Source organism: Epinephelus lanceolatus, chromosome 17 (assembly GCF_041903045.1).
Source record: "Epinephelus lanceolatus isolate andai-2023 chromosome 17, ASM4190304v1, whole genome shotgun sequence".
Lineage (NCBI taxonomy): Eukaryota > Metazoa > Chordata > Actinopteri > Perciformes > Serranidae > Epinephelus > Epinephelus lanceolatus.
Genome location: NC_135750.1, coordinates 31,924,904 through 31,947,742, shown reverse-complemented (window position 1 = coordinate 31,947,742; position 22,839 = coordinate 31,924,904). Strand labels below are relative to the sequence as shown.

Below are 22,839 nucleotides of genomic sequence, written 5' to 3'. Positions count from 1 at the left end.
CCAATGTGATTACAACAGGGAAAGGAGCACATTTGTGAGGACATATGTCACAGATTGGCTTACAGATTCTGCGGCATCAATTAAAAGCAAAATGCATTACATTTGCAAGAGTTTGGCTACTACAGGTTGCGGGGTTCATCATCATAACCCATCGCCAGGCTGAAACAAGACACTGAGCCTGTAAGTCCTCTCACATCAACAGTGTATTTGTCCCATTTTATTTTGCAGGCCTGATAACCTTGCACCCACTGTGCCTGTGCGCTGAGATTATGGATCAACTTTAATTGACTCTGGTAATCTGATTTTGGCATGGGGAGGGAGGATCCTGGATTAAAGTTGTAACTACAACACAAACAGGGGATCAGGGGCCTGTTTAGCCGCAGAGGCTAGAGGACAATGGAGGCATGTTTAGACGTAACATGCCAGCGCTAATCCAGAATAGGCAAAGCTAAGCTGCCCTGTATGGTAATATTGTTGCCTCTCTGTAATGAAATGTGCCATCAGAGGGCTGGTCACATTGTCCTGCCACACAGACACAGTAATAAAGTGGCCAGTGGTGCCGTGATGTAATACGATAGCAATAATCATAATAGCCAGAGTGGTGGAATCGCATTTGAAGCTGGCTGCTTCTGTCCCCAGCTGACATTCTGCTATTGGCTTCTGCGAGGAAGAGTACAACAGGGAAGAGTTGTTTAGAGCACGCCGCAAGCTACGCCAATGGCCTATCAGTCATCATGACAGCTGGGTCAACAAGGGAATTGCAACTTTACAGTCTGTATCTGTTGCACAGCATGCTGAGATCTATACATAACTGAAATGTACAGGAGTCAGAGTAAAACTCAAATGCAGCCTTTAAGAGACACAAATATAAGAAAATCTGCCTGCGCTTTCAAGACAGTGATTAATCGCTGGATAATAACAACAGTGCAGAGACAACAGCACTTGAGTCAGTGTTTAGTATATACAGTGTGCATCCCGCTCAAGCCGTCTTTGCTGAATGTGCTGCAGCAGTTTGCCTCACATCACCCCGGGAGCATAAACACTGCTTCTAGGAGCCATATGAACGATTTGTTCAGGGCACCCTGTAGTCCGCCTCACCATTTTTCTTTGGGCCCATCCATCTGCTAAAAGGGACAGTCTCCCTTCATCCTTCTTCCCTTTTCTCTCTAGTCTCCCCCCAGCTTTTTTTTTTAACTTTTATTTGTCCAGGGGAGGGTTCTGCTGAGCATGCACGCTCTATTCCAGCTTTGCCCTTCTTTGCTTTCATACTCTCCTGCTGTATATGCTGCCCCATAAAATGGCAGTTCCTCTATTGTTGGCCTCTGAGCAGCTGTTGGGCACCTTGCACAAGGGTACCTCTGTAGTAGGTGTTAAAGAAGGGGTTGTTAGTAATTCACTTTCAGCCAGGCTTGTTCCCCCAGCCAGCCGGCTTCTTCTCAAAGCTTTAGGCTACTGCTGTCCTTGTTTGGCTGGTCTGGAAGCTGCCTGGTCCACCAGCTTTTCTGTGTGTTTGTTATGCTGGCCTTGCACCAAATGACTTTTTGTGCAAATTTTCAATGTCGGAATAAAATCAAGACAGTTTTTCCTCAGTTCCTCACTCCTCTGGTCTCGATCGATTGATGTAAGGTCGTCATAAAACTCAGTCCAAGCTGTCTTAAGTCAGTCTGTCGTCTTGTAGTTCAGATAAAATCAAACATGGTTAATATTATAGTTAGTTTTTAGTCTTGACCCATGCAAATACTGAATTTTATGACATAAACATGGTCAACAACCAAACAGGAATATTTTGATGCCGAATTGACAATACTGTCGACATATGGCATCTTTTATCTTGTATTTCTAGAGTTATGTGTTAATTATGGAATTGTTAATATGTCATATGTCTTTAAGTGAGTTTGGCATAATGTTTTCCAACAGGAGCAGGATGTGAAAAAATCTCAGAATGAGTCTAGTTTCAGTCGTGTCCATAATGACCCTACAAGATCCCAGCCTTTGCAAAATCTTATAGCAGGCATGTCTACAGTCTGGCCTGTGACTCGTGGCCGTGGACTGATTTTTAATGGTCTGTGGCTCAGTCTATGTGGCCCTCTACACAATATTTGTTCATCAAGCAAGATCACTTTGCATTTTTCTGTTCACCTCACAGTGGCAGGGCTATTATAGAGTTTGTAGACATGCACTGAATAGGAATTACGCAGGTGGAACCAATGTGTTTACACAATCAGACAGCAAACAAGTGAACGGCTACCTAAGAGTAGACATTTCCTGCAAAATGCCAGATGTGGCAACAGCAAAGAAGGGCTGGCGCTTTGAGGAGCGTTGGAAAGTTGAATATGTTTTCAGTAAAGATGGAACAGTTGCATTTGTCTCATTTGTGTGGCTTTTTTTCTTATAACCCATGTGATTGGGGAAACAGCTGGACCCCAAAGTATTTTCGCATTATCTAATGTGGCCTCCATTAAAAATTGTTTGGACACCACTGTCTTATAGTGTGTGACTAAATACCCACATTGTCTTTATGCAGAAGGGTGTCAAACTTTAGTCTTCTAGCATATAGGAGGCATCGAACTCATGAAGTTGTCTTGTATAGTTTTTGTGGTACTCTTGATTCAGTGTAACAGGGCTGCACTAAATGATTAATCGATTATAAAAAATTGTTGCAGACTGATTTTCTGTTTGACTTACTGATTCATTATTTCAGCTCTGTTGTGTATCCCACATTTGTTTGCCCCACCTTTTGAGGGTGGTGACATTTTACATCATGTCACATGCTCCATTGCCTTTCACTTTTTTATGGGTGTACTATATTTTAAGAGATTCTCATTGTGGAGGTCTGTCGCTAGCAATCTTACTATATAATGACAAAAACTCTGTCTGTGGGTGTATCTGTCTGTGTCTCTGTTCTACGCTTTTCTCCTCACTGACTCGGTCAATCCATGTGAAATTTAGCACAGTGGTAGAGGGTCATGGGAAGATGCGAATGAAGCAATATTACATCAATTGGCCAAAGGGGGGCGCTATAACAACCAATTGAAATTGCAAACTTTGAAGGGGCATATCTCATGCCCCGTATGTCGTAGAGACATGAAACTTTGCATAGAGATGCCTCTCCTCATGAGGAACAAATTTGCCTCAAGAGCCCATAACTTCCGGTTGTATAGATTTTCCGCCATTTTTAATTTTTTGAAAAACACTTAAAATCGATCTCTTCCTAGGAAGTTTGACCGATCTGCATGAAACTCGGTGAACATAATCTAGGGACCAATATCTAAAGTTCCCTCTTGGCAAAAGTTGGAAAACGTCATAAAACTGAGCTTCTATAAGGCAATGAATATTGTGGAGGGCGTGGCTCATCACATAAAGGTGTATAACATCTCAAGGATTTCACCGATCACCACGCAACTTTGTAGGCATATGACCACACATAATCTGAGGGGACCCCTCCATTATTGACCCCATCAAACAAAATGGGGTCGCTAGAGAGCTAATTTCTTATCTAGGCCTAACCGCCATATCGATTTTTACTAAATTTGGTAGATATGTAGAACAGGACGCCTCAAGGTGACTGGAGAAATTTAACTCTAATTGGCAACTGGGTGGCGCTATAACAACAGAAAAATGCTTAAAAATGGCAAATATGCGACCGATCGCTGTGGCTCCCCCTGTGGCCAAATGTTTTTGTTTATTCTTCTAATTTTTGGTATGATTAAGTCATGGTATAGTATGCTGTACATAATCACGGAAACTGTCAGTGTGTCATTCTGTCAGTTTAGTCATTCTATCTGTCCCATGTTTTTCTACTCACTGACGTTGTCAATCTATGTGAAACTGCACATAACAAATAACTAGGCCATACCCATTGGTAGCTTTGTCACCTTCTACCTCTGCCTATTACCAATCATGTCAATTTTCTCAATTACTCATTAATTTGGTCAGTAAGATATTAGAAAACATATTTTCCATATTCCACATTGACATATTTAAACTACTTGTTTTACCATCCAAGATCCAAAGACATTTGGTTTACTATCACAGAGGATAGAAGAGAAAACCAGCAAAAATCTATTCACAACTGAGAAGCTGGAAGCACAGGATATTTTGCACCATTCCTTTAAATATTAACAGTATGTGGAGGACCCCAAACCTTTCGTTTCATATGTGCCCCCCGCCCTCAGTGTTAAAACGAAACCTGCACCCTTGCTTGGTATAATCAGTCCTTCGATTCCTGGTAGCCCACTGTCCATTTCTTACAGTTAATTGAAAACAGCAGCTACTGACTTGTCACTGAAGGTGTTAATATCTCCTACAGCAGTAAGTTCAGACCTCAGCAGGTCCTGCGTGTGTACGTCCTGTCTTACTGTTCAGATATGAACACCTTTTCCTCTTCTGTAGCTTTAGTCACACCTGATCTTTAGCTCCACTGTCGACAGCTCAGCCATGATGGTGATGTTCCTCTATCTTGGTTCACTTATGCTGGGGATAGTACATCCTGCTGCTGGCTGAGCTTTTAGGCTTTTAATAAACTCCAAATATGTTTCAAGCATGTAGCGCATACATAGGGAAAATAAATTAAGTATACTCAAAATTGCCAGCACACATAATTACATTGCTTGATTTTTGAATGTGGTGTTAATGGGCACTACTGTCTCACAATGCATTGTCTGACAAAAATGGAGGAGCTAGAAATGGTGAGGAGTAAAAAGATGGCAGCCAATGCTGTTATAAATGAATAAATTAAAGTTAAAGAAATGCAGCATATTTTGAAACGCAGTTTCTAAAAGCTGTTTTTAAATGTTTCCTAATTTGAAATAGCATTCAGAGTCGCAGCAGTTGTTGTCTGCCGGTGCACTTTTTGTGCAGAGTACATTGATTTCTTGTATACTAAAATTCAATTTACCACTTTTTAGTAATAAGGCACTGGGGCCCACGTATGATTTTGTGAGTACTTCTAAGATGCATGACATCTTGAGGAAAGCAGCTCAGCACAGCTGTGGGCTTGTGAGCTTTATTTGTTGGGGTGAGAAATAGTTAAAGACTCTGGAGGCGAGAGGCGGACATTCCCAGCAAACATTATAAGCCCAGTGATGATGATAATATATCCCATGAGAACGCTTGACTTCCTCCCTCACACCTAAAGCCATTTAACCACGGCTGCCGTCACTCACCATGTGACGCTTAGCATCACGCTGAACTGCTCAATATGTCTGAGCACAATTTAGTTTTTACCAATGCAGTAACTGATTCCCTCGGGAACGTTTTCTCTGTGACCTTTGGTTAAGTTGATGTTTGTGCTGGGTTATTTTTCATGATCTAAGCCCATATGAAGTGTTATTTGCTCTTTAAGTATATAAATCAGCTTAGTGACTTAAAAGCTTCATTGCAGCAGGATTTCTTGCTGATGCTTCAGGCCTTGATTTTTTTCCAGCAACATCAATTCATTGAGCTGTAATTAACACCCGTTTTCATTGTCCTTCCATGACATCGCTCCAGGGACAAATACAAACTTAATAATTCCCTGTAAATCTGTAGCTACCAAATTATGAGAAGCTGTTTACAATTTTGGAATATGTTTGTCATGTGTTTTCCCCCAAAAGGGCCACCCCCTCGCTGTCCCTTCCTTCTCTTTGACATGTTTTTTTTCCTTCCTCTATCTGTCTGTGTGCTGCTGTGCTTCCAAATGATGGTACATTTTATTGCTCAGGTCTAATTACAGTTGTCTCTCCCCATCCTTCTCGTTTGTCATTTTTGATTTTCTGGCCAAGCTACAAGCTGAAAACCTATAATGTCTGTATTTTTAAAGATCAGTGAATTTTTTCTTTCACCATCTTTCAAAGTTAGCCAAGAGTAGTTCTTCAGGGATATTATGGTTAGCATTAAAGCTGCTCCAATCAACATTTTTGTATTAGCAATAGATCAAATGATTTCATGGATCTTGAAAGAGTTGGGCACAGTTTTAAATTCACAGACAGTTATCATCCTACTGCAGTTCCCCTTAGCTCTGTGGTGTGTTATAGCGTCTTTCAGCTTCCAGTTTTGGTTTGACAGCCCCCCAACTTAAAGCTGTAGCTGATAACTTAAATAATAACTTTTTAACACAACTGCTGAAACTGTCACAATAGCCACTCAGTAGTACATGAGCAGGTAATCTGTGGGGGGAAAAAATCACATTATTCTGCCTCCTCACAGTGCTTCTAATGGCATTTGCAAGAATCCACTGCATGTGAATGAAAACAACCAATCAGAGCAAAGGAGTCTATGATGCAGCTGTCAATCATGTCAATCAGTGCTTGTGAACTGTAGTCAAAATGTCAATTGGCCACCATGTTGAAAACAGTTGAGCCAAACGGAAGGCTGGCGCAAATGTTCTCATGTCACAGCTAAACAGTACACTAAAGTTATGAAAACATTTTAGGTGAGAAAAAGGCAGTGTACTAACAGAGTCATTTTTTTTTTACATATTTTTATTTGAAGAAATGAACATTCATCACAGATATTCAACATACATCATTTTTCTTATTTTCTTCCCTCCCACCCATCCCCACCATGCTGCCAACACGAAAAAGAAATTAAATATTAAAAATAAATTCGGTGAGTGAAAGGCACACCTCCAATGATATAAGGAAGAGGTTACAGGTATGAAAATATACAAGATTAAAATAATAATACATAAGTAAAAACAATAATAATGATAATAATAATAAAATAAAATAAATAAAAATAAGAAAAAGTGGATATGGAATCATGCCTTCTTAATTTTCAGTCTTGTGGGAGGACTTCAAGTTTCTCAAAATAAGATAGTAGAGGGGCCCATGTTTCATAGAATTTTTTGGGTTGACCCTCTAATGCAATATTTTATCTTTTCCAACTTTAGAAATAAAATCAGGTCTTTCATCCAGGAGGAGGATTTGGGTGGATGTGCTGATTTCCACTCCAACAGGATTCTTCTCCGGGCAAGGAGAGTTGAAAAAGCAAGCACGTTTTTAGTTTTATTTGTCATTGATGAACCGTCCCCTGGGACTCCAAATATAGCCATTTCAGCACTAGGTTGGATATCTCTGCTAAAAGCTTCAGATAAAGTTTTAAATATCGTAATCCACTAACAGAGTCATGACTCAAATTTGATCAGCATAGCCTAGTTTGACAGTTTGATCGCAGTTCACAAGCAGTCATTTGCATGATTGACAGCTGCGTTAAAGACTTCTCAGCTCTGATTGGTTGTGTTCCTGCCGCTGCGTTGGACTCTACCAAATACCACTGGATGCACAACAAGGAGGCAGCAAAACATTATTTTTCTTCACAGTATATCTGTCTCTTCTGTTACTGTGTGGATGTAATGATATTTTCAGCAAATGTGACAAAAAGTTGTTCTTACAAAAGTTACCAACTGCAGCTTTAACTGTTTTGATCTAGTCTCATTATTGTCACCAGCCATGCCTTCAGAGGCAGCAGGCAGCTGTTTCCAGCAAAAAGAGCTCTGATGAAACCAACTGTACATGACGTTTTTAGCAGTAAACAACAGACAAAGTTAGTAACTGGTTGGGAAAGAAAGTGAAGCTTTTAATGGCTAAAGAGGACATAAAGAGCTAAAAGAAGAGTGCACACTAATGATACAACCTATGACTAGTTAGTGCAAGTTTTACCGCCCAGTTGGGACCTTGTTGGTGCCATTCTTTGTGAGTTAGCATTTTCTCCTGGTGTTAGTGTAATTTCCTTTGGGTGCTATGGTTTCCTCCCGAAAAATCCCGAAGGCAGCACGTTTGCCGTTTAAAATGATAACAATGGCAGATTTATCACTTCCAAATACGTAGCGATATTTGAAACAATGGTTTCCTGATTATAGAAGTAGACAAAAGCAGACATCTTGTTTCTAGCTGCCAGTTTTGCCACTTGAAACTACAATTGTTGGAACTATGCTAGCTAATTAAGCTAACAATAACTCTATGGGTTGGTTGAAAACACCTTCACTGGCTGATATTTGTAATGATTGTTTAAGAATTCTGTAAAATCGTGTAAGCTAGTTAGCTGGGCAGGCTACGTTAAAGACAGATAAGCACATTGTGTAATCCTTTGTGTGTGTTTTTGGTTCTTTTAAAGGTTAAAAAACAGATACCACCCCCAAAGTTCTTTGTATGCTAAGTGTTAATGTAGATGTTAATGTGAGAGTAGCCTAAATGGTTGTGTGTCTATATGTGTTAGCCCTGTGATTGACTGCTGAGCTGCCCAACCCTTCCCCTCGACTACTGAGCTGGATAAAGCTGTCAGCCCACCACAGGCCTGTAAAGGGTAACTGTATATATGATGGATGGACAGATGGATGCATATATTGGAAACATGTTGTAATGCATCAGAATTTATGTATTTTATGTAGTTTGCAGTTTACAAAAAAATGACCAGATCTCTTGAAAGTAGCATAACAACATCAGAGCGGTGACTTTTTATACTTCCAAAAAAGCCACAAAAGTGAGCAGCAGAAATTCCTTGAATATAAATCTTGGCACCAACTCTTTGACTTTCTTTTTACTTTTCCCTCTTTAAACACACAGGAAAGCCTTTATTAGCCTGATGAGTGTTGGAACGAGTGTCTGTACCACACACTCTTCTGCTCTACATCTCCCCAGCGCCCTGTCCCCCAAACCTTTTATTTCATCTCGGGCCACTACTTTACAACTGTGCTTATAAATACCCTGTTGAAGGTCACGACCCCTCACAGGCCCCGACAGGCTCATCAGCCTTTGGATAAACACAGAAAGAGAATATCCCACTTGGCTACTCACTGAGACGATGATGGAGTCAGACAGTGTGTGTGTGTGTGTGTGTGTGTGTAGATCACTCTCGCAGACACAAACTCATGCTGAGCTGGCGGGGTTATGGAGATAAGGTGCGCTTTATTTAGCAACGTCAACACGATGGAGCCTAAATTGTGATGTCACTGTTGAATGGGTGTAGAGATTTTACAGTAGCTTGTTTTGCCACTTAAAACAACAGATCTAAAGCTCACACATACAATAAACTGAAGTATTAAAAAGTTGTCTCTACTTTAAGAGTTATAAGCTGTAGCTGTCAGAATGCGTGCCGCAGAAGTTGAAGGAGTTTGTCTTGTAGACTTCATGTAGAATAAATTACCAAGCAAAATGGACTGTGATGTTGATAAGGGCTTAATGAGCGTCTGTTAACAATGTGTCTTTTACAGACACAAAAAACAACTTGACTTTGTTTTCATTTTTTTTCTCTTTTTGCCTGGCTGCTATCCATTTTTGTTTTGCTTTTTATGTTGGCAGACTAGGAAGATTATGCTATTGTTGCACTCAGTCGCTCCGACTAAGAGTGTCTGCTAAATGCCTGAAATGCAAAATGTAAATGCAGGGGGAAGAATACTCACTCGACAGGGTTGTTACTCTTTTATGCTGATTTGGACAGCGTTCTGACTTGGAGACATTTCCTTGACATTCATTTGTATTTTGCTTGCATATCTCGTCGGCGCAGTTTACTGTGCCTATGCATGTGGAGAGCTCATCATCTTCGTCTTTCGGGTGGATTGTCAGGAGCGCCGTCACTGTGCAGGCCTGGTTCTTGCTCAGTGATTATATTTATGATACTGTATTTATGATGGCTTCTGTCTGATCCCCACTTTTCCTCTCTTCTTTCGCTTTAGGATCTGAAGAAGGTGCTGTCTTTCCCCCCGTTCCCTGGGGAGTTTTTGCACCCGGTCGTGTATGCCTGCACGGCGGTCATGTTGCTCTGCCTCTTCGCCTCCATCATCACGTACATAGTGCACCACAGGTAAGGAAAAAAGTCTGTTGAAATATACCTTTAAACTTCCCGCAGCTTTTCATTTCAACATGTGGACACTCGGGCAAACACTTTAATAATCTCTCACCTTTATTTTCCTTCATGGTTTGTGGTTTATTTTTGACTCCTCTGTCACAGATCCTGGGTGTGAGTCAGATGCTTTAGGCTGGCATAAGCACTGCAGCCTGTCTGCCTAAGAGGATCTAAAACACATACACAGATGGGTATGTTTTTGACAGTCATAGCAGAAATGTATGCTTCCAATGGATTCTGTGGGGCACTGAGGCTGCCTTTACTTGTGTTTTTCCATATTGCGATGAAGACAGAGAATGGTTTTGCACTGGGGCGTCTGTCTTCTCTTCTAAAGTTCACCTGCTGTGGATGCTGTTATTAAAGCAGAGGGAGCCTGTCTGGCATATTATTTCAGCAAGCCAATTCATCATCTGTTTTGTTGTAGAGCATCAGTCACTTTATCATGTCCGTGGCATTAATGTGGTGTTACTGTAATAGCTCCCCATCCATTTTAATATAAAGGCAATAGGAAATGTCTCAAATGTCACATTTTCAAAGAAATATGGTTTTATTCTCAGAATAACACAGTTGACTGACATTATCTCAGACAGAAATACTTTTTATTTATGTTTTCATGTTCTTACTGTGACTGAAGCTCCAAATGCATGAAACCGTGTGAACGCACAGCAGCAATTGCAGTTTGCATCCATCTGTGACACCTGGGACAGAGACAGGGTGCGTCCTTCTGCAGTCAGACAGTGATGACAGCATCTGGGGCTCCAAACAGCAGCATCACTTATACTGTTGTCTAGCACTGCAGTATTGACTGAAGGAAGAATTGAAACTGCGATACAGGCAGGAGCAATTCCAAAATTGCAGAAGATTGATTTGAGTAAAATGTAAACAGTCTCCAAACGCCACTGGAGGATCTTGTGTTTTGTGCAGGATTAGTGTGTTGTTAGTGAAACTCAGTGAAAAAATACAATACGCAGCCATGATCCATATGATTTACAGACATATTAATCAGAATGAAATGAAAAAGAGTGTTTTTTATTAAGGATGCCAAAAAAAAATCTTTCTTTTAAAATGAATCTTTGAATAGACATTGTAGAAGCTAAACTACTAGTTGCTACGAAGTAACACAGTTTGAAGTGTTGATTTGTTGTTGATTCATAATACTGGAGAAACATAAAAGGGCTGCAGATATTTTACAAGATTTGCAATCATATTTCATAACTGATGAATAGGATAGGGTCTGTGTTTCATTTAGGATTTAGCATCTTAACTTTCACCCCATTATAATTTATATTGGAAGACATTTCTGAGAAAGAAATTGAATATACTGTCATGCAATAATGCCTTTTGCAATTTTGTCAGATGTATTAATATTACTGTCAGAGCAGACTAAGTATGTTTACATGCACATTAGTATTTCAGTCTTAGGGCTGGGACACATGCCACATCTTTTACTGCCTTTAAAACGTGAGGTCGGGCACTGGGTACTACTCTTGTGCCTGCCGTGCCAACTTTCAAGGGCGCAGAAGCAGGTTGTGCCTGGTGTTGCAAAGTGACCATAACCAGCACCGTATCATAGCCTACCCACCAGAAATCCAGAGTGCAGAGCTGAGCTTCTTTCAGGTATTGTTTTTAAGTGTGCCTTGGGCCTGAAATGTGGTCCATGGAACAGGTGTAAAGCTGTGGGTAGCCCTGCACTAAAATGACCAGCCTCTCCTATATATTTACCACGGACTGATATTTACATAGGAAATGGAAGAAAGAAAATATATCTACTGGCTGTGTGCGGTTGTTCTTTGTGTTTTTGCATTGCAGCATTTCAGCTTATTTGATTTCACAGTGCAGCCGTTGCACCCTAAAAAACAGGCGCTTGGAAATGCTCGCGCACATTTGTTCAGCCCTTAACCCTGGTTTTGTTCATATCAGGGTTGGGTCGGTTCTCGGTAATACCAATTCGGTTCGGTACTCCGTCTTGGACCGGGTTTTTTTTTTTTTTTTTTTTGAGACTGAGCAGACCGCATATGTCATTTTACAGCCTGTACTCGGGCAGAACGTACACGGAGCGGACTCCACGGAGGTCCGCCTGGACTAAAAGCGGACGTCCGCAAGCCCCGTGCGCGCAAAGTTCAGATTTTACGCGCACCAGTGTCACTCAAAAGACTGCTCGGCATGTATTTTTCACATCGCGGGGGTTTTTCACGGACATTTTAGGAAACTACAATGCGGAAGTGTGCTCGACTATGGAAGCCCGAATGACTGCGGACATTCCTTGCGGAATCCGCTCCGCTTATCCACCTTATTTTCAAACACGGAAGTAAATAGTGATCAACTTCCGTGTTTTTGTGCGTGACTTCCAGTCAGCCGCTTTCCCTCATGCTTTCCCTTACCGGAGCTAACGGTGCAAGCTAATTTTTTCAATTTTCAATTGTTTATGTTAGTCAATAAGTTAGTTAGTTAGTTAGTCTGTGTATTTTATATAGATAACTGTGCCCACGTTTCCGTTATCCGGTAATTGCCGGTAAAAATAATTCCTTCTAAATGCGAAGAAATCGCACGTCAATCAAAAACTATGAACCCAAAAAGCACAATCTATCCTGAGTGAGACAAACCGCTTGATCCCCGTCTCCAGTGTACCAGCAGAGAACCTGCAGAACCGAATCAGCGAAAAAACACACCGGGCTACACAGCCTCTCTACCTGAGCAGCTGAAGCTGCGGCTCGCACCCTCGGCACACAGACACACAGACGATGCTTCTGCATGCCAGCCAAACATGTGCGCACCTGTGAGAAATAAATATGTGAGGTGTACGCTGCTTTTCTATCTTTTTTTTCCTTTTCTTTCTTTCTTTCTTTCTTTCTGTCAGCAACATACACTCCTAAGACAGGACAGGTTGTTTTAATTGACTGAGTTGATCATTAAGCCATAGTGATGCGCGGATCTGCTCTGATAGCACCCGAATCAGCATGTACGCATCAACCATCCAGCCGTTACAACATGATTGAGCTAGCAAAGCAGTTTTGTGTTGCTGTGTGTGGTATTTATTCAGTTTTGGGAAATCACGATGTCTAGAAAGCATCAGTGGCTGCAGCTGACAGGGACAGCTAACACTAGCAGCAAAGCTAACAGGACGTCATCTGTTAAAAGCCTCCCGTTGTCGGATACGACATGAAACTACTCCAGTTAGCTCAATCATGTTGTAACTAAGACATCCGCTGGAAAAAATATTTTTTTCACGGACCGTTTATCGAGTTTTTACAGACACCGCTAACGGCTAACAGCTAACGGTTAGCCCAGCTAATCTACGATAACCATGTTATTAATTACAAAACGTGCACACAAAAATGTTTGTTCAATCATTGTGTTTATAGACTTTACAAACATCAGATTAGTCTAAACAGTGATAAAGTGATGTGAAAAATGTGATATATATATATATATATATATATATAAATATATATATATATATATATATATATATGTAGAGCTAAACTCAACAAAGTAAACAACAAAGCGATTCCCATTTACACAGTGGTCAAGAGTGCTGGACCTGAAGTGTCGCACAAAAAACCGGAAGCTGGCTGCATTCTGTTTTGCCTCCGTGTTTCCGTGAAATATAAGGTGAATAGTACGTCTGAGTCTGTGAGCACCTGTCTGCCTCTTCACCAAGCGCACAGCGAGCAGGAGAGAGGGGGGGCAGAGCTAGGGGGTGCGAGTGTGCATGCGCCGAGGCCTCTATTGTAGCCTGGAGTTTGTTTAACAGTGACGGGGAGTCAATAATGGCGGACAATTTAGTCTCGAAGAAATCAAAGAATGCACCAATATGGCAACACTTTGGCTTTGAGCCAGACGAAGGAGGCAACCCTTGTTTGCACTGATTGAGTAAGCTAAACCTGCAAATTTATTTGTAAGGAATAAAAGAAACAACGTGTTACTGTCACTCTGTTGTCCCATGGTCATTTTTATTTTAAATGAGTCAATTGCGCCCCTACCCTAAGTGGTGAAAATCCGGTATTACCGACTTGATGCGGTTTTTCCACAAAAAACGGACCGTTTTTTTTTTTTTCCTCATACCGACCCAACCCTAGTTCATATTTGGGAAATTTACTTTATATGTAACAGAAACCTGGTTACACATATCCCTGTATAGACAAACATAGCAGTATCCAGGTTCCTAATTGCCTGCCTGCCGCTGTGTCTTCACCTGGAAAAGATATTTACGTGCAATCATAGCCTATTTCTATGGAAGTCCTCCAGCGAGCATATGAACACTGGTAAGGTCTTATCAAAATTTCTGAAACCAGGATGAGGTGTTTACATTGGTAAAACATAACTGGTATACTCCAAAATACGATGCTAGTGTTCATGTAAACACACTCATTCCTCACAAAGTGCTTTTCAGAGCAATAAGACATTAATTCCAGTCCAAACTAGAGAGAGAAAAAGCCCATATTTAAGATATGAAGCCAGAGCTTTTGTGGTGTCTGTCACACACAGGGGAGGGTTAGAGGGTTTTTCTTTCAACAGCACTCACATTAACAAAATCCAACACCTACTCATCCTCCACACCTCCCTCTAGGCACTCCCCAGCACTAAAACACATCTCTGTTTAGTAACACTTTAGTTATGTAGTATCACTCCAGCTGACTGACAGTATCGGAGCCGCGAAGCCCCGGGACTGCGTGTTAAATGGGCAGAATGCGAGGGAGGCTGTTAAAGGATCGGCACAGTAGATTGTGCATGTTTGAATTTGTCATTTTCTCACTTCAGCTCACTGACACATACACACATGCATAAATATATGCATACAGCATGTGCTGTTGGTTCTCTCTCTGCCAGCAAGATAAGCCAAGATAGAATCTGATCTGTGATTATGGGTGCAATGCTGATGCGTGACGTATGAGCTGCGTATAACAGAGTCGGGGCTGTCTGTAGGGCTGGTATCTTTTAAAAAAATGCCATTACCAGTAGAGTTATGCCAATACCAGTAGAGTGCTTCATTTGCTTCATTCGATACCCATCATGTGAATGGAAGTATTCAGCTGCGTAAAATGCCACCAGACGCCACAGGCATATAATACATCCACACTTTCGACAGTTTGGTCAACATACTGAACTACCAACTCCATCAAATGCACCACACCACAGACTTTATGGGTTTTAGCTGCTGCTGTAGTTGGTCAAACACACATTGCACACCTGTGATAATTGGCTGCAAGCAAAACCACCTCTTTTTTTCTAGATCTGGGTACAAAAAGGATCAAATGAAGGTGTCATTTGAAAGAAGTTTCAGCACTACTTGGTACCAGGTTATTGGTCAATACCTTAAAGGTACTGAGTCACGATATCCTGCCCTAGTATCATGTCTTTGAACCCAAAGTGCTTTGGCGCAATATGTGTCAAAAGGACAAACATCTGTAAATCTACTGAGAATTCAAAGGATGCGTCTTATCACTTCAGACCATCATGCCTTTTCTCTTCTTTAAAAACTTGTTGATTGTTGCCTGCACATTCTGGTTACAGGGACAGTTGGCAGCAGATACAGCATGACTTTCCATGGTGCAGATCTACCAGAATGCAAAGACATGTTGCATAGGCAGAAAAAAACAAAAACCTCTCACTGCTAACTGCCTGACTCCATGGCAACGTTACTCTTTCTGTTTAACCAAAGCCTGATGGGAATCTTGATGGAAGAATTACTTGTAATCAATCCCATAAAGAGAGATACAATAGGGATGAAAAAATGTTTTATCTTATGGATACATTTTGTGACAGTATTAAGGTACTGAGTGTCATAAGCCTGTAATCAAAGGGAGTAAAATCAGCGCGTTGTTGCTGATTATGCTTAGAGAATAATAGAGGACATAAGAACCCTAAAATAAAAGACATATGCTCATATAAAGCTGGGGCCTATACTTCAATTATATTATTTCAGCTTCTAGTGGAATCATAATGACAATATGATCATATTGTTTTATGTTTTTCCATCCAGATTAATGATATGCAAGCTACAACATGAGATACTTAAAGCTGCTCTGTTATGTTTATGTGAAAGGTTCTCTATTAATGTAGCAGTAAACCACTACTTGCTATGTAAAGATTTAGTTGAGTAATGTCTGTATGTGTGTTGTAGTCTTGTCTGCACTTTGATGTGGTAGCCAGTCCAGCCGTGCATGCAGGTTAGTGCAGGTGTGTCTCCCACTGGCTGGCTCATCGCTGCTGTTTTGCACTGCCTCATGTGGCAGTTCCCGCTGATATTGGGACAGGACTGTTGCAAAGGCGTACTGGTCACCCTTCAGTTTGCCCCTGGTGAAGACCGTTAGCATTTGTCAGCATCGTTACCATTCTTTAGCACTGTTTATGGAGTAAGCACTGTTAGCTGCTAGCTGCCGGCTTAGCCATTTCCACATCGAAAACTGTGTCCATACAACTCATATGCTTTTAATTTTTCATAGAGCCCCTTTAACAATGAGCTGACTATGTGTAGTCTAACTCTGCAGCTCTGTAGTGTCTTTCAGCTCACTGATTTAGGTTTACAGCCTTTACTGTTTTGGTTGAGTCTCACAGCTCTTATGCAGCACAGTTTCCTGCCACAGCAGGCAGCTGTTTCTATCTGTGAATAAGCTCTGATAGACCCCTGCACACCACCTGTTCAGCACCAAGCAACAGACAGACAACATTTGCAGCTTGCTAGTGAACACAGTGAAGCATGCAGCAGATAAAGAGCTAAATATTTCCCTCAGGAGTTGGTGGAGACCTAACTAGAGCCAAAAAATATTGTGCTTACATTCATCAAGTATGCAATAACATGAGTCCAAAAGAATGCTAATTCCCCATGAGTAAGGTGACCAGTAGGTCATTGTTGTATTAACAGCTTGTTGCTATCACTAGCTTGTTGTGATGTAATATGGCCAAACACAGTTCATTGCACTGAACATAAATTATATCTTTATATCTTTTTATATGCGACTTGCCATATTGTTAGACATATATTAGTATCAGAACTATTGTTTATATCCTGTTATTGATTTCAGCCATATAGCCCAGGCCTTTTGCTGCCAGATTGCTCCCGTTTCTCCATCATAATTAGCATGAAAACACTTCCATTGCTCCGTTTAACAGTGTTGCTACCTATGGTTTATGGGACTTATCAGCATGTTTGGAACCTGTCCTCCACCAATGAAACGGCTTGGCTGAAACTACCCATTGTATAATGTGCCATATTATACTCTGCATAGCTTTATTGTCCCTTACAGTTGGCTCAGCAGTGGGTGCAGGGTGAGAGAGCAGATGCAGAGAGAGGACAGTTTTATCTCCCCCCCCCCCCCCCCCCCCCACCCTCTGGGAGACGGGGATGTGGAGGGTTGCCAGGTTAATGTACTTGACCCAATGAAAGCCCAGAGCAGAGCCTATGAAAACCCCCTTCCAGGGAGGCCAGGAGCCGGCCTGATTTATGGCCTCTTTGCTGGCTGGAGTTCAGTACTTGGACCGCGGCATAGGCATCGACAACAGCAGCTTTAACTCTCCCTCCTCTTACACAGAGCAGTGAAGCCCGGCCCCAGACACGCCTCATAGCTCACTGCTGAGCCACTGCTTCATCTACAGTTGACTCACGTGCAGCCGGGGCTCCGCTCCTCCATTTTGGGGAGTGGAGATTTCCAGAACAAGGTTATATAATTTCAAATGGTGACAGTGACTGTATGCGTGGAGGGAGGGAGCTGACACAGGAAAGTAATTAAAAGAATGGATGGTCTGTTAATTCACACAGTACGACAAATATGTTAGTATTGTCTGTCCTATTTAGTCTATTTTCCAACAGCTGGATGGAATATAGTAATGTGGGTTAAGTGCCCTGCCCAAGACTGTGTGACCCCCCGGCTGATGCCATATTTCACAAAGTGCATATGAGTGCATAGTTTTACATTGTGGAAACCTCAATTGGCCCAGCCAACTGGAAGGAATCTCCTTTTATTTCATCATCAAACCAACAGAGTGATTTCTGTTTATGTGCATATACAACATGTATTGTACAGTAGGCTACAGTATGTGTGTAAACTGAGTAGCCTCTGCCTGAGGTCCATCATCCTAAAATAAAGATTATACAGTTTGTTTAAAGTGTTAGCATTTTGCCAGCTGAAGTTTTAAATTCAAAAATTACTCGTATTATTCGTAACCTTTTTTATGCCATATTGTCTTTTACTGCAGACACGTAGGATTTGACCTTTTGAAAATGTGTAGATCTTAATACTGATTCTTTACATTTTTTTCTTTGAGCTTTCGTTTCATTGTCTGATTTACAAAAAAACACTCCTGTAAACACTGCTCCTCTGAAGTTCAGTCAAAATGAACTTAAAAGCAGTACGCCTCTGTCACCGAATGGCATAGATCTTCTTCGAATGTTTGTGTTGTTTTAGCTTTTTCATAAAGGAAATCTTATGAGGAAACCATTTGTGTTTTGTACAGTAGCTCCCAAAGTAAAAGACAGCAATATGATATCTAGATATACTTCTTTCTAGCAGATAATCAGATAGTATAACTGCAAAAATAGTGAGGTCATAGTAATTCACATTTTGACTTTGCCTTTGACTCTTACTTATTCATGGAGTCTAGATTTTTAATTTTCCAATTTGACCAAAATGTTATCATTTATTTGAATTTAATTAAGTCTTTGATGAAGGCCAAATTTTGAAAATCTGTTTAAGAGTCTAAAATGTATAGTTTGTATGAGTTCATATTGCATGATTGATGTTGTGTGCATGGTTGATGACATTACCCAGTTATATATTAGTTAATGGTAAAAAAAAATGCAGTTTGTCAGTCATGAAACCTCATGTTGTTCTTAATAAACAAAATAGCACTCGCTAAGTATAGTAATATGGTAGTACAATATTGTACTATTTGATTTACTAACAACCATAAAAAGGAAATGGTATATCACAGTAAAAAACAGGTCTTCTAAATGATCTGCCTTAAAGGGACAGTTCACTCCAAAATCAAAAATACATATTTTTCCTCTTACCTGTAGTGCTAATTATCAATCTAGATTTTTTTGGTGAGTTGTTGAGTGTTGGATTTATCAGTAGTAGCGTTGTTGGCTTTCTCTCAGATATAATGGAACTAGATGGCGCGCAGCCTGTGGTACCTGAAAATAGCAATAGCAATGTCTGTTTCCAGAAATCAGTTAGAAGTGTGCATCTGTTCATTGACTAGAGGCTCGTGCTCAGCCCAAGATCTAAACATTAATGGCTTCCTTCTCAGCTGAGCTGTAATGTTAGCTAGCTCAGTGGTGCTAGGTGAGCTAGCAGTAGATGCACGCTTCCGTCTTTGTGGTGATACAGTTGGTTGGTGTCGTTTGGTAGAAAGAAAATGAATCCTACATGAAACTGCTCATTACAAGGTCTGTGGATTATCTTGAGTAATGATATCTGCAAAGAGACACTGCTGTTGAGTTTTTCAAATGTGTTTTTTGGCTTTGATCACCACACGCCAAATGTCATCTGTTTCCATTGTATTGGAGAGAAGGCAGACATATCTATGGCCGATACCTACAACACCCGATAACTCACCCCAAAACAATAAAATGTATTTTTAATTCCAGGGTGAGCTGTCTCTATAACTTCAAAAAAAGAAGTGTTTTTTTTGTTGGATGAATTATGTTGACTAAACTTCAAAGTATTTAATGTGAATAGTTACTTTGCAAAGTTGAGCCAAGATTGAAATGTTTTCAATATACTTGAAAACATTCCATTATTCAGCACATGTATTGGCAGCAGAGTATGTAATGGCTTGTTTGCAGTATTCAAAGTCTATGAGCTGCATTCCCTGGGCTCCCCTGTGGTTGTTAATCTATATGGCAGTAGCAAGATAAAAGAAAAGGGCAATTTATGCAGACCTTGTAAGAGACTGGCTTAAATCATACTTGAAGTGACTGATGGGCAATATACCTTGAAAACTGAATCTCAATGAGATTTTACTTTATTATAAGACACAAAACACTGTGGGGTATGGTATTTACCTGCTAATTATTTTGATTCTTGGTCTCTTTTGGCAGCGCAATCCGCATCAGTCGGAAAGGATGGCATATGCTTCTCAACTTCTGTTTCCACACGGCTCTGACCTTTGCTGTGTTTGCCGGTGGCATCAATCGAATCAAATACCCCATCATCTGTCAAGCAGTAAGTGCATTCCCTTTTCATTTGTCCCACTCTCAAAGCTTTCCAGAAAATTGATTATGAATGTCTATTCAGATGTTGGCAACCAGAACCAGTGAGTGCAGTATGTGGACATATAGTAACCCAGTTTTATGTGTCTTTTATGCTTCAGCTGCATGCATGGTCTACTCTCTCTTTCAGCAAAGTGTTGACACAATGAGCACTGATGATTCAGGCTTTCACGTCATGAATGCATTCACTCTCTGTGTCCCTATTGTCTGTGTCCACTTTAGTTGCCTGAGGTTAGTGGTGGGCGTCGTAACCCAAATGTTATTTCATTTTTGTGGACATTTTGCAAAGTGCTGGGTATCAAACTTTCTCTGGTCATTAAAATTCCATACAGAAGTTTAATTTCGCAGACACCACGTCACTGTTGATTAAATTACAGTATCACAGGTATTATGACATTTTTACTGTAATGCACAGTTTGGGATGAACCAAAAACAAAAGGCTTGGTCACACTCATGCACAGGTTTTTTCTGTTGGTGATCAACACTGGGTCAATTCAATTCAATTTCAATTCAATTTTATTTATAAAGCCCAATATCACAAATCACAATTTGCCTCACAGGGCTTTACAGCATACGACATCCCTCTGTCCTTAAGACCCTCACAGCGGATAAGGAAAAACTCCCCAAAAAAAACCCCTTTAACGGGGAAAAAAAACGGTAGAAACCTCAGGAAGAGCAACTGAGGAGGGATCCCTCTTCCAGGACGGACAGACGTGCAATAGATGTCGTACAGAACAGATCAGCATAATAAATTAACAGTAATCCATATGACACAATGAGACAGAGAGAGAGAGAGAGAGAGAGAGAGAGAGAGATGCAGGTAATGACAGTAGCTTACAACAACATTAATGAAAGTAATAATATTATAGTTATAGTTCTGGCTACTGTGGTACAATATGTTGAAAGTATGTATTAATATCTGACAGTATACTTGTGTGACAATAGTCATATGTGTATAATAACAGTAGAAGTATGACTAATGACTAATGATGGCAGCAGCAGCAGGAGGCATCTGGCAGGACCACGGCAGCAGCACAACCACACACGTCACGCTGTCCAGGCACCGCTGCGGTATGAGTTAATCTGAGAGACAGTGGAGCACAAAGGCTCCGGAGAAGAAGCCGAGTTAGTGACATCCAGAATGGCCGAGTTAGCAAGATGCAGTAATAGGATGAGAGAGAGAGAGAGAGAGAGAGAGAGAGAGAGAGGGAGAGAGAGGGAGCCCGGTGTATTATAGGGGGTCCTCCGGCAGACTAGGCCTAAGTCAGCCTAACTAGGGGCTGGTACAGGGCAAGCCTGAGCCAGCCCTAACTATAAGCTTTATCAAAGAGGAAAGTCTTAAGTCTAGTCTTAAATGTGGAGACGGTGTCTGCCTCCCGGACCATAACAGGAAGCTGATTCCACAGGAGAGGAGCCTGATAGCTGAAGGCTCTGGCTCCTGATCTGCTTTTGGAGACTTTAGGGACCACGAGTAACCCTGCGTTCTCAGAGCGCAGTGTTCTGGCGGGATAATATGGCACTATGAGCTCTCTAAGATATGACGGAGCTTGACCATTTAGAGCTTTATAAGTTAACAGTAGGATTTTAAATTCAATTCTGGATTTTACAGGGAGCCAGTGCAGAGAAGCTAAAACAGGAGAAATATGATCTCGTTTCTTAGTTCCTGTTAGTACACGTGCTGCTGCATTCTGAATTAGCTGGAGAGTTTTTAAGGACTTACTAGAGCTACCTGATAATAGAGAGTTACAGTAATCCAGCCTTGAGGTAACAAAAGCGTGGACCAATTTTTCTGCATCTTTTCAGGTCAGGATAGGCCTAATTTTCGCAATATTACGCAGATGAAAAAATGCAGTCCGTGAGGTTTGCTTTAAATGAGAATTAAAAGACAAATCTTGATCAAATATTACTCCGAGGTTTCTTACGGTAGTGCTAGAGGCCAGAGCAATGCCATCTGGAGAAACTATGTCATCAGATAAAGAGTCTCTGAGTTGTTTGGGGCCAAGAACAATAACTTCAGTGGTCAGTGGTGTTCAAACACCCTGCAAAGACTGTTACACCCAAAGCTTGCAGATGATTTTACTTCTAAGTGTTAGGTTTTGTCCACAATATTGGATGACTGCTATTTGTAGCCATTTTAGCAGCACGGCTTTATGGATGCCAGTCTGTCAATCAGTTTTGGTTTGAAATATCTCAACAACTATTGGATGGATTGCTGTGATATTCGTGGTCTCTAAAGGATTAGCCCCAATGACTTTACCTGTAGGGCCACCACCATGTCACAGTTTTCACTTTTCCTAATAGCTCAACATTAGCTAGAAGGATTTAGTTCAGATATTCCTGGTTCCCAGAGGATGTATCCTACTGACTTTTATTTAGCTCTAATGATCATGTCAGAAATTACATCTTGGCAATATTGTGTTTTATGACTTTGTGGCAAATTGGCAAATGTTAGAATGCTAGCATGCTAAACTAAGATGATGAAGATGATAAACATTCTACTTTCTAAACATCAGCATGTTAGCATTGTCATTGTTAGCATCCCCTTACACAGGCCAAAGTACAGACTCAGACAGCTGTCACCGTGGCTGTTGCATGTTCAATCTGTTGTCTTTGATTCGGTTGCAGATTAGTCTTATCTCGATCCACTCACCAGAATAAGTAGATAGATAGATAGATAGATAGATAGATAGATAGATTATTTGTCTTGACTTGCGTCGCACAGTCATCAGGCCCAACACAACACAATACAACACAATACAAACAAAAAGCAACATATATCATCAAGCATCATGCCAGCATCATGA

General features: G+C 40.9%; 1 protein-coding gene across 3 annotated transcripts in view; it reads left to right on the top strand.

Annotated features, from left to right (window-relative positions):
* adgra1b (adhesion G protein-coupled receptor A1b) overlaps nt 1-22,839 on the top strand; it is a 247,673-nt gene that overhangs the window by 182,564 nt on the left and 42,270 nt on the right. For all 3 annotated transcript variants that reach the window (XM_078176317.1, XM_033613474.2, XM_078176318.1), the window contains 2 exons: nt 9,653-9,780; nt 19,865-19,988. In XM_078176317.1, the coding sequence (XP_078032443.1) occupies nt 9,653-9,780; nt 19,865-19,988 (252 nt within the window). The remainder of the gene's footprint in view (nt 1-9,652; nt 9,781-19,864; nt 19,989-22,839) is intronic.